The 12,943-nt window shown below is 42.4% G+C and overlaps 1 protein-coding gene across 3 annotated transcripts in view; it reads left to right on the top strand.

The window, feature by feature from the left end:
* The first annotated feature begins 308 nt into the window (after positions 1–308).
* LOC135378035 (GATOR2 complex protein WDR59-like) overlaps positions 309–12,943 on the top strand; it is a 38,082-nt gene continuing 25,447 nt past the window's right edge. For all 3 annotated transcript variants that reach the window (XM_064610863.1, XM_064610864.1, XM_064610865.1), the window contains exons 1-14: positions 309–381; positions 673–722; positions 1,145–1,274; positions 5,105–5,193; positions 5,275–5,355; positions 5,447–5,484; positions 5,706–5,794; positions 6,090–6,206; positions 6,314–6,391; positions 7,437–7,593; positions 8,306–8,385; positions 10,694–10,903; positions 12,238–12,402; positions 12,503–12,598. In XM_064610863.1, the coding sequence (XP_064466933.1) occupies positions 328–381; positions 673–722; positions 1,145–1,274; positions 5,105–5,193; positions 5,275–5,355; positions 5,447–5,484; positions 5,706–5,794; positions 6,090–6,206; positions 6,314–6,391; positions 7,437–7,593; positions 8,306–8,385; positions 10,694–10,903; positions 12,238–12,402; positions 12,503–12,598 (1,434 nt within the window). In that variant the 5' untranslated portion in view covers positions 309–327. The remainder of the gene's footprint in view (positions 382–672; positions 723–1,144; positions 1,275–5,104; positions 5,194–5,274; positions 5,356–5,446; positions 5,485–5,705; positions 5,795–6,089; positions 6,207–6,313; positions 6,392–7,436; positions 7,594–8,305; positions 8,386–10,693; positions 10,904–12,237; positions 12,403–12,502; positions 12,599–12,943) is intronic.

Below are 12,943 nucleotides of genomic sequence, written 5' to 3' on the forward strand. Positions count from 1 at the left end.
AAAATTACTTGTGTAGTGTGTACGCGTGATACCGAAGCAGCACTTTTGCAAAACAGGGTTCTGATAGAGCCGGACGGGCTGTCCTCCCGCAGCTCTGTAACAACCGTTCCATTACCGGAAACAGTAACGGAAACGTAATGGAAACGAAATTGAAAGGCCGGTATCAGAAATGGATAACGGAAACGAAAATATAGCAGTAGCGAAAATGGAAACGGTAACCAAAATACGTCCGTTATCCTTCCCTGAACCAAACAGCTCTGTACGACGGGCAACATTGGTGGCAGCAAGCGCAAACAGAGCCAACAGAATCCAGTTACGCATTCAAATATGGCAGCGTCCTGGAGCGGTGAACATGTTGTTGCAGAACATAAAGATTTGCAGGTACCGTTACTCCTAAAGTAATATGCACTTGGCTTGACAAGCTAATTTCATAGTAAAGCACGCTAATCTATTTCAAAGGGGCATTCAGCTCATTTTCACGAGTAGTTGAATTCACAGAAGTTGAATGCATGTGCGTACGCGTCTAGATTTGTATTGTTTCTCTTATGCTAACCTTAAAATAATAGTTAAATACGAATGATGTACACCTTTGTGAAATAACGCTTCAAGATTATACTCGGTTGTCCTGGGAGTAGCAAGCCTGCGTATCTTATCAATGCCTCTTGTGTACAGGCAACTGCAATGGCTCTGGATTCACACGGAAATTTTGCCGTTCTGGCAGGGTGAGGTTTTATTCTTGTAATTACTCGTGTTCCCTCTTTCTGTTCCTTATTATTGCTTGAGCTTTATGCACGGTTCGTTGGTGCCTATTTGGAAACATTGACGGTCACAGTACGCGAGGAAATTTTGTGTTAGCGAAATTTGGTGAAAGGTGAACAATTCCTTGTGTAAACCCAAATATTGATTTCATCCTATTGTGTGCATAAAAATCATCCCATCGAATATATCATTTCCCATTGTTCTGCCCCTTAGCTCTAAACGCAAAATTTTCCCAGGTGTTAAAATCTCGTTTTCAGTGTGGCACCAACACTTCTTTTCTTCTGTACACTGGCGTGGGTAATAGCTTTTCTAACGGTAATTTTTTTTGTTCCAGTTATACGTTTTTACTTTTGTGCTAATTATGGTTATTTTTTATGGACACAAGACGACGTTACATAGCCATCGTAGATTTGAATGAGCCACAAGTGACAGTGAAGAAGTGTGTACGACAAAGCAAGTTTGAAGTTAGCACTGCTGAATGGAACCCACATATTGAAGGCACCTTGTCACTTGCTGTAAGTTTCTCATATTAATCTTCTAAATTGTATTATCTTCTATTGTCATATATTGCATGCAAGAATTGCTTTGCCGTTCCAATGGAACTTCCGTCCTTACTGGTGATTAGGGCATCGATAAATGTGCGCTAAAAACTTCCAAACTATGCACTGAAAATCTTCTAAATATGCAGTAAAAATCCTCAACGCAGTCATGTCTCGCTTATTTGGACACCTTCTCGTCTGGATAACAAATTTCCGGATAAGTGAATTAAGCAAACTTCCAGGGAAACCCGAAACTGTTGGAGACATCTTTATTGCTCCAGAAGAAAGAAAACAAGGAAAAGACCGCTCCCGGTATCCATTGCAAGTCATGCAAAGTGACTGCTTGAAATTACAGTCGACCCCCGTCTATCCGGACGGTGCCGTTCCCGGCGAAATCGTCCGGATACCGGGGCATCCGGATAAATGAAACGACCGAATAGAAACGTCCTACAGAGCAAGGTTTAATTAAAACACAGAAATCTTGTCAGTGACAGCTGTTACATAGTAGTGTAGGCACACGATTCCTGCAAACTTTTGCTAATTGCATAGAGTTGAGCCACGCTGTAGCGCTGCTCGAAGAATGTCAGTGCAGACGCAAAGTGTCAATGTCAGAGCCCTGTTTCTCACTGGCGTCATCGGCACCGTCTTGCTGCACATCATCGGAGGCAACAGCAGCAATCACACAGTCATCAGTCATAGCTGCACACGCGTCATCATCCTTATCAACGTCAACGTAGTCAGAAACCGCATGGTCATCTATGGCAGTCGCACTGAGCCTCTGCATCAGGGATCGAAGCAGGCCCTCAGGTTGGAGTTTCCCCTCTAGAACCAGACAGTTGCTGGAGATATTTCCAAATGACTCGACTGGTCAACGTGACCCAACGCACACAAATAGAAAAGGGGGTCATCGTGCACGGTTGTCTCCCCTACGGAGGAATGTAGGTGCCTGACGTGTGACGGGAATAACCCCAATACAGCGAAAAGGGTGACGATGTGGGGTCAGCGTTTCCTCTTACTCACGGTAGTCCAGGTAACTGAAGCTGGATTACAAGAATTTTCGACTTTCGTTCCCTGGAATTCTTGTCCGAGTCCGGAAGCTGAAGTCCGGATAAACCAGAACAAAATACATGGAGGAAAATCCGTTCCCGTGCCTTTTGTCCGGATACCGCGGGATCCGGATAAATGAAGTCCGGATAAACGGGGGTCGACTGTAGTAGGCATCTTTGGCACATCAAATGTATTCATGCACAAGCCCACTTCGCTAGTACGCCTTGAACGCCTGAAAAATCTGAGAAAAGGGGAGCCAAACACCACAGAAGGTCGCCATAAGATGTGACCCTTTTCCTGGACAATGCGAACAAAGCACATGCCAAGGACAGAGGCCGTTGACACATTTCCGGATAAGCGAGTCAGAATGACCTAGCTTCTGGAACATTGGTCCCCGTACTTGCTGTCCGGATACGGATAACGAATTCCGGATAACCGAGACAAAAGCCGATGGTAGCAGGTTCGTTCCCAGTAATGTAGTCCAGATAATGAGTTTTACGGATACCTAAATTTCGGATAACCGAAACATGACTGTGTATGCAATGTTTTTCATTGTTCTTGGTACAAAAGCATCATACCAAATACCTATTTTAAAAAAAGTGAGTGTTCTGTTAGGGATCACACGGTAAAATAAAACAGCCTTCATTCTGCAGCACACAACAAACAATACTTGTGCCACAGATATAAATCATTAAGCAGAAGGCTTTGCGTTCGTGATTGATAAAATAGCGTAAAAGCTGGCTAGCTGGTGAACGAAACCCATGATGAAGCAAGCATGGGCAACACGAATAACACGAACGTATGTGTGTGTTCATGTTTTTCGGGTTGCCCATGCTCAGACCTGTTTCGTCATGGCTTTGCGTTTGACACTGCATCATGCCGATTAAAATGCGAACGCCGCCCATCTTTGCAACAGTAATGTGGCGAAGGTGATGTAATGCCCATCGGCCATGCACGCAGTGGAGGATGGAGCCGCCAGGGAACGGGCTGAACACTGCACCTCACCCCACCGAAACAAATGTTAGATTCCAATCAGAATTTTCGCGAAAGACGACCCAACGCCATCCCGAAACCAGCAAAACCATACATGAAAAAAGAAGTAAGCTCTCGAGCCTGAAAGTGTGGCAAAATATGCACTTTCATACGAAATATGCCACAACATGCAAAACATGCATCTATATGCACTATAGAGCCCTTCTGATCGATCCCAAACCAAGACCAGATGTGTTTTTTTTTATCGTACAGATATGAAACCATATGGAGGAAAAAAACTCGCATTTGCATGAAAATCTGCACTGTATTGATGATATACGCATAAAATTGAATGATGTGCAGGGTCAGGCACTCTGACCAACACTCTAAACAGATAGCATTTTGTTTATTCTGAAGTGACACTTTAATGTACATGTTTATTCTTAATCCATTATTGTTTAACTTGACTACGTACATTGGTTTATACAACTCCATGCAATCTATATTTCTGACAAAGGATGAGTGTCCTTGAACTTGTATTTACTTTTAGCTTTTATTGTCTTGTTTCTGTGTATGTGCAGCCACATTCATACTCATGTGCAGTGTACAAGCTATGTCCTCTGATACAATTTGGGCACCCTGTAACAAGGTATGAAGCCAATTGGACCAACTGCCATTGACCCAGATTGGACCAGACTATCTATGCCATTGCCCCGCTGAGGCCCTCAACGTTTCCAAACTGAATGGATAATTCACTATCTGTTGGGGTGGGTGCATACACATAGACATGAGCACATGTCACATGGACAGATGACATTGCCAAACACATGCAATAACGAAATGGTGCTGCTACGGAACAGAAACAAGAACCACGTCCATGCATGTATACGCCCTCCCCTTGAAACAGATAGAAAGATGTCCAGTTGGCTTCATAACTCATCACCAGGTGCCGGAATTGTGTTGGAGATTGCACATAAGTATGATTAAAGCTCTATGTTAAAGGGGCAATAAACAGGTATACGAGGCACACTTCTTTTAAATGCATTGTGATACGTTGCCAACGGTCAACGTTTTCTAAAAATTGGTGTCGCAAAAAAGTAAATAATGGCTCCATACCGACTGAATATTCACTGCGCTCTTTCACCCTCATGCCCCGCCCTGCGATGTCCTGGCGACAATAGCGACACGTCATTTTGACGTCGCGCATCATCAGCCATTTTGAATGCGGGATGCTTGTACACTACATTTGTTGTAATATCGAGAGATGAGATCAAATCTAAACATATTCCCACTTGTCAAACCCAAGTAGGCCAGTTCAAACCGTACCAAAAACCCTCAATATTCTATTTGACGTGCACACTATGTTTTCAGTGCTGTATTGCTCCTCGGGGTCACCGTGATATTCCCACAACCGGTTCCCTCGCGAGCTACTGCTTGTCTCAGTGGGATCCATCATTGGCTAGGAGAGCGAAATCTCCCCCACCTCCAGCGCCTAGAATTCGGCGTTGCTATACATTGGAATATGGTGACGTGACCCGGTTCCAGGAAAAGGAGAGGCTGATGCGGATTATGCTCTTTGAATGGTATTGTTTCGTGTTAAAGACGCTCGCTAGAGGCAAAAGAATTTCTTTTTTTGAGCTCGTGAGCTACGTTCTTTCATTGAGCGTAATAATTGGAAAATGTTCGTCCACCTGTTTTGTGCCCCTTTAAGCTGTACACACGTAGGATATGTGATTGTGTTACAGGCATGCATGTTAATCTATCGTTATTAAATCTATGGCCCTTAGTGCAATCAAAACATTGAACTCCTAACCTGGAGTGATGGCGAGTTGCTATCAAAATACACCATTGTGAAGGCCCACACAAGAGCTATAAGGTAATGCAAGCCTTCCTCTAAATTGTTATTTGCTCCTATGTGCCTGTGCACACATTGTCAAATATGCTTTCCCTTCTATAGTGATATAAATTGGTCTCCTTTTGATGACAACTGTCTAGCATCATCATCATTTGATACCTATGTTCACATCTGGGATACAAGGTAGGTGTTGAAGACATATTTTTTGTAAGCTTTTAAAATGTCTTTAGGCACACCTAGATTCATGTGTGAGGCATACTCTTCTTTTTTTTAGAGATCCGAGGAAAGCGTTCATGTCACTTTCAGCTGTCAGTAAGTGTGTACATGCATGTATTTCGATCACCTACTATGAAAATTTGTTTACAAATCCCCTTGCACTTTACATGTTGCTCTCTTGTGTGTTTTCTCTGCAGATTCATGTAGTTTTTATTGTGCTTGCTGTTCAGACATTAAACATATATAATTTAGTTGCATTAGGAATGAAACTGCATTTTGATAGTAGGAAATTTCTTTCTGGTTTTTGTTTCATGAAGCTGGCCCTAGTCAAGTGAAATGGAACAAAATCTCAAGCTATTTTTTGGCTACATCACATGATGGTGATGTAAGAATCTGGGATACAAGGGTAAGAAGAAGAAGGTGGACCGGTTGGTACATACTTTGTAGGGAAGTGGCAAACAGGAACACTGACAATACTTGACTTACTTGTGGCAAACAGGAATACTTGTGGCTCGTAGCGGGTCTGTCTTCTGTCCACGTTCCTGTTTGCCGCTTCACTACGAAGGTACAAGGGTAAGGCATGTTCTGTAAATATACGTGCCTTTCATTGTCATGCAACACTGGTGTGACGATATGCATCGGAATATGCTGAGTCAAGAAAACTTTGGCTCCTCGTGCAATTTTGTCTTATTTTCATGCAGAAGAGTGGAAGCCCAGTCCAGTACATAGCTGCTCATTCATCCAAGATTTATGGTCTTGATTGGTGTCCAAGCAATGAACACCAGTTGACCACAGCTAGTCAAGATGGGACTGTGAAAGTAAATATCTAAGTACTGAATGACTGCTGTTCAGCACATTAGGTGACTTTGCTTAATATCACATGTGGACAGTCTCAATATTTATTTATTTATGTTTTCCATTTTAGTTCTGGGATGTGACTAACCCCAAGAAGGTTGAGCATACTCTCCAGTCTGGGGCACCTGTCTGGAGGGCACGATACACGGTGTGTGAAAGCTTCTATTCTTTTAAGCGCAAAAGAAATATCCATCAATGTGAATGTAGTCTGTATTCAAAATTCAATTCAAACGTGCACTGCCAATGTTATTTCATTTTCTTGCAGCCACACTAGGCTGATTATGCTTAAGACCCCTGGTTTTCTACTGCGGCAAATTCAAAATTCTGCGACACCGACTTGTAAATTCCGCGATTTTCCGCGGCAAGCAGTCAACGGCTGCTTGAAATGGGAAACACTTTATTTTCTTGGATAATGTGGGGACAAAAATATCTTATAAAATTACAGATTGAAAGCACTGTTGTGGCTCAGCATTACATACATGATATCTTGATTTCTCCTCTGACCAAGGTCTGTCACCTGCAATCATTTTATACCTGCTGAAAGATCTTTCAGCATCTACAGAGTTTATAGGAACTTTATAGGAAGATTATAGGAAGGAGCTTACAATACATGCCCTGTGGAAGTTACAGGATACCCTTTTTGTTTCTGGGCAGTAGGCATTATTTAGGAGTCTTTAAAGGCAAACTCCCAGACATCAAATCAAAGCCCCCCCACTGCCACCGCTAAACTGCACACGGGAGGCACGCCGCCCCTTCCTCAGGCGAAGTATGCACAATAAACTTGGGCTAACGTTACCTTAAGCTAAACTACAATCTGGCCCTGCAGCATGAGCAGTTTCGTAAAGCAGGTTTCACTTCATGTAGAAGCTTCAGGTGAAGCCCACATTCGGGAGGTGTCGTTCGTATTCTGCGAATAGTCGGATATTCGGAAATCCGAATATTGGATATTAGATTCGCGAATGAAATACTTCGAGTGACTGATATTTGATTCGAATTCGATAACTCGAATATCTGCACACCCCTAAAAATAAGGGGTTCTGTGAAATTCCGCGATGAATTCCGGATTCTGCGGAATGGCGGAAAACCCGGGGCCTTAATTATGCTACAGTCATTATGGTCGAGCACATGTATCTGTTTTTAAACTAAAGAAAATGTGTCTGTCAGCAAGTTTCATTTACTGTCCCGAATTTTAGCCTTTTGGAGATGGCCTGGTAGCAGTACTTGTTCCTAAGATGAGGAGAGGAGAAAATAGCCTAGTCATCTGGAACAGTCTACGTGCAAATGTGCCAGCACACACATTTCTGGCTCATTCTGATGTGGTACTAGAGTTTGGTTGGAGGAAGCCACAAGGTAAGTCCCTCATAGAGAGTGCTGACTTCAGAGAGACTCGATTATCTTTTGTGAAAATGTTGAATGCTTTGGAGTGTAAGAGTACCTATAGACTGGGTAGGATTTTAAAGTCAGTAAACGCTTTACTTAGCAGTCCCGAAACACAAACTGTACATCAAATAAAGGAATATTTTAGATGTTTTGTTTTATTTAATGCAAAGTTTCTGCACGTGTCAGCCTAATGTACATAATTATCTATATGTAACCAAGCAGCAGTAGCAAATGTGAAGAGTTTAGGATTCAGTGGTTTCATGCTCTTATTTTGCTGAATGTGGTCTTGGTTTTCAGTTTCTGTAGTTAGTCTTGACAACTTTACAAGGGAGTTTTAAATCCAAAATCTTGTGTGTTTTTTTTTTCTCTCTCTATTTCCTGCTGTGCTCTGTTTGGATCTTCCCATCATGTAAATTTGTGCCAGGACAATTCTTTTGTCTGACACTCCAGTTTCTCTACTCCTAGCTTAGATTCTAAACTGTTATTGTACTGTACTGCAGGCTGGTAAGCTGGTAGTGAGCTCTATGGTGCAGTGGTTCGAAAAAATGAAGTTGGAATTCCATGATGAGAGAGCCTTTTTTATTTCCTGCCTCCGTACAGACAACAAGACACCTTCTGTGTGCTTTTGTGAAGCAGAGACCCAGTGCATCTTATATTCCCCTTCTATGCTCTTGCTTTTCAGATTCGAGAGACTACCAGCTGGTTACATGGTCAAAGGACCAGAGCCTTCACCTTTGGACAGTGGATTTTAGAATGCAAGGGGTAAAGCCATATATGCATGTAATATTATGTAAACATGTGGCTGAACAGATTCTTTTCCCTATGTTTAACAGAGCTTCAGTTCAGCAGAATTTTTTGTGTGTGAAGCCTTGACTCAGGCGGAACTTCAGATACAGTGTTCTGTCGTGAAATAGCAAAGGCACTATGTGTCACGTAATGAGTTATGCAAAATACATCAGGGTTGTTGAAATAGGGAACAGAAAGGAGGGATAGAGTTTCAGGGCCTTCCCTACACCACCCGGGGGGGTGTACACTTCCCCTGGTTATCCCCCCCCCCCTGAAATTTCTGAGATTGCCCAATACAGCTCAGGCTTGGCCCCCCAGACGGGGCATAGCCAGGGGATTTGGTAGTGCATTTGGGAGAGGGAAGCAAGGTGGAATCCTTCTCCCCATGTAAAGTCCCCATAGAACACCCCTCCAAAATATATATACCCCCCCCCCCCCCCCCCCCCAAGGTCAATTTCTATGGGTTTCATTCAATTGCACTTATAGGGTTTTCAAGCTACAACTTCATAACTAGCAAGTGTTTTAACCTCATCCACTTTCATACTCTTGCAGCCACGTTGGGCTTCAATGGGAATGAACAAAGAAAGGAATGGTCTGTTATGTTAAGAATTGTGAAAAGGACTCTCAGATGAGTTGTTCAAGCTCTACACACATGTGCTATGTGGATTTTTGACGAGTGCGATATTGCAGCTGATGTGTTTTTACAGATACATATACATATAATGCATAGGTGCAAGTTCATGTTTCTGATAGTGAACACGATTTAAATTGATGTTCTGAAGCTGGAACACAGAAGAAAGGACAAACACACAAGGATTCATTGTTCTTAGGCACTTGAGGCTTGTGTGTTTGTCCTTTCTTCTGTGTTCCAGCTTCAGAACTTCAATTTCCATCGTGTTCAACAGATGCTGTTTGTGTCGACCCCGTCGTTTTAATGTGTGTATGAGTAAGAAAACATGAAGGAGTGAAAGTGGAATGAGTGAGTGAGTGAGTGGATGTGATTTGTCCCTTCACATGATACAACCTTGGAAGTCACTGGGGAGGTGTGTTAGCTTAGCTCAACTGGTAAGAACCCTGGACCAGTAATCCAGAAGATGTGGGTTCGAGTCCTACAACCGGCTAACCCTTTCAGTGACTTCCTTCCTTCTTCTGAAAGTGACTTGAGAATTTTTGTCCAATTTTAATCTCTCTGCTCTTTTGCTAGTATACATTAGTTACATACTTCATTAAAAGATAACCCAGAAGTTGAAGTAATGGCAGGGAGCATGACGCATGTCATCATCGGGCTCAAGTGCAGCGTATCGAGGTGTTTTTAGCTATTCCTGTCAGTAACAGAGATAATTAATTCAATGAATCTCCCAGCACGCACAGTAACAATTCTATCTCCGTAGGTCTTTGCTCCAGTGTCTTGTGTCATGCATATGCCTTGCTTAAGGCCCTGGGTTTCCTACGAAATTTCGCGGATTCCGGAATTTATCGTGGAATCCTTAGTTTTTAGGACTTAAATTTCGCAGAATCCCTTTTTTGCTCTAAATTTAGCTGCGTTTTGCACAGAACTTTGTGGAAATCCGATTGGGTCGAAGGATGCCATTGGTGTGATGTGGACGGTTACTATGACGTGCAGCATCTCAGGAGAAGTATTGCACAAAAGAGCGTCAGATAAAAACGCATGCTGTACATGCTCCCAACTGCTCCGAGGTACACGTGACCCTTCGACATACCGTAGTTGGGTTTTGGAACAGAATGAGGGTGCTTGCTCCGAATTTAGCGCCTATTGCGATCAAGTGTTTGTCAATTCCTATAAACTCTGTAGACACTGAAATATCTTTCAGCAGGTATAAAATGATTGTAGGTGACAGACAGCATTCGCTATCAAGGGAGAACACAAGATATTGTGTAATGCTGAGCCACAGCAGTGCTGTGAATCTAATCAGTTTATAAAATATTTTTTGTTCCCACATTATCCAAGAAAATAAAGCGTTTCCCGTTTCAAGCAGCCGTTGACTCCTTGCCCCAGAAAATCGCAGAATTTACGAGTCGGTGCCGTAGAATTTTGAGTTTGCTGCAGCAGAAAACCAGGGGCCTGAACCTTGCCATAGAAATAACGAGTGCCATCTCTGACCATTTGTGACCAAAATTCTGTGAAAGAAAACACTATGCTCTTCACTTGAGTCCTCTGACAGTTCATCAATTTTTGTGGGTCTTCCCTTACGTATTTTTGTGACTTCTAGGCCATTCAGAAATCTGGTGGAGTTGTACCTTTTTCCATTTCTTACCTAAACAGTGCAGTCAAGAAGTGTTAGAGGATGACACGGTGTCTCTGGGAACATCTGCCATTGCTGAAACACCTCTTGCATCATCATCGGTGGAATTATTGGGGTCTGGTCAACCCATGGGTAATAGCGAAGCCCACCCATCACAGCATCCCCCACCTGATTTGGAACAAGAATTCTCTTTGCTTAACATCAATATTCCTAAAGTTATCATTCAAGAGGTGGGTGAATCCTCAATTTATAGTACACACACAGACAGCATCAGACAACACCAGTTTTGCGTGCAGTCTGCCACGTATATTTCAAGCTGTGCCTCACAATACAGCGTGGTCCACCAACCATGATAGAAATTCATAGTAAATAGCGTAGGCAACGGAGAGCCATGCAGTCGAGGGATTTTTTTCTGCAAGGAACACTTGCCACATATTGGTACCATTTTTATTTCATTTCAGTTGATGGAAATTTAATTTCTTGAATTGAACTCCAAACTTTCCCCAGTCAACCTAACGTTTTCTTTGTGGAAATGGGTTCCTCATGGTCATTTTCTCAGTTTAGCACCTGATAAGACACTTGACGCAACGACAATTGCTTAAATAAATTTGCCGAAAATTCGTGGAAATGAGTCCTTGGCTCTGTTTTTTTTTTTTTTTCGACTCTAGTTTGAGCATTAAAGTGCGACGAAAGGAGCTTACATTGACATGCCATATGAGACCAGAGTGCAATACGCACCAAAAATTAATTTCCTTCCCTGCCTGTCAAAATGTCGGGTGACCTAGTTTTTGATAAGATAACTCTGATTCCTGTGCTCATCACGCATGTTTGTTCTGGGGCTTGGGATTCTAACGTAACCTTCTCCCCCTTGTATGGCATGACAATGTAACCTCCTTTCGTCGCACTGTGGCGGTTAAACTAGAGCGGACAAAAAAAGCTGGAGCCAAGGACTCATTTCCGCATATTTTTGGCAAATTTATTTCAGCAATTGCCGTTGCGTTACGCGTCTTATCAGGAGCTATACTGAGTAAAATGACCACGAGGAACCCATTTCCGCAACGAAAACGTTAGGTTGACTTGAGAAATTTTGGAGTTCAATTCATGAAATTAATTTCTATCAATTGAAATTATATAAGAATGGTACCAATATGGTGCAAATGTTCCTGGCAGAAAAAAAAAAAACCTCACCGCATGTCTCTCCGTTACCTACGTTATTTACTACGAAATTCTATCATGGTTGGTGGACCACCCTGTATATAGGATCACCAACTGTCGCACCATGTTATACCGTTGTTACCGTTGTAATGTATGCCAAAACTAGACATCTGCTCCATCAGGCAGAATTAAATGTTTTTGTGCCATTAAAGTAGGAGTCATGCCACCCTAATATCTTGAACAGCTCTGGGAGCAGTCAGCAGCAAAAAAAAAAAAAAAAAAGTCATCCCTGTCTTGTTTTCTTGTTGGCTGAACCACTAGAGCGGTGCATTTTCATTAAAACTACCCTGTTTGTAATGTCTGTAATGTTCTGGGCCAACTGAGAAATACCCTGTCTTCTTCTTTTCAGCTTGATGCAGAGAAGCGTGTGTGTTGTGTCACAGTCACCGTTGGAATGCACATGCTAGGACTAAAATTGATTTTCCCTCAGTTATATCCTTTCAATGCAAGCCCGACGTTTCAGTTTCTCAAAGGTACAACAATAGACAGCTCAGTTAAAGCCAAGCTTCTGAAGGTCAGTGTATCTTTAATGCATTATGTAACACACTTCTCTTGGCAATAATTGTGCAGTAGATATACTTCATTTGCTGTTTGTGTCTTACAAATAATTCCAGGTACTAAGATTGACTTCTGAACAATATGTCAAGAGGAAACGATCTTGCCTGGAACCTTGCTTACGGCAGCTGGTTACCACACTCGAAAGTTGCATGGTAAGTCTTTTTTGTTCCTTGTACTTTCTTTCTCTGAATTCTTTTTCTTGATTGAGCTCATCAGTGTTGCTGAAAAATTGGTTTGTACTGCCATGTAACATGATGGTGAATGCAAGCAGGTTTGAAAATGCATTGGCATGTAATGTGTTGCATGTGGTTGATACAGCAAGCGCCATGAAATGTACACAAATGTCATCTCATGAATGAGCTCTCTATATACAGTGGATGAGTCTACATGAAGTAGGTAAGATAGAAAAGGTGTACTGCTTTGCAGCTGTGGCACCATGAGTGTGTGCACACATGGGAGCCCTGTGATATACTATGCTGGGCATGTAATAAGTGTTT

The sequence above is a fragment of the Ornithodoros turicata genome, chromosome 1, assembly GCF_037126465.1.
Source record: "Ornithodoros turicata isolate Travis chromosome 1, ASM3712646v1, whole genome shotgun sequence".
NCBI lineage: Eukaryota > Metazoa > Arthropoda > Arachnida > Ixodida > Argasidae > Ornithodoros > Ornithodoros turicata.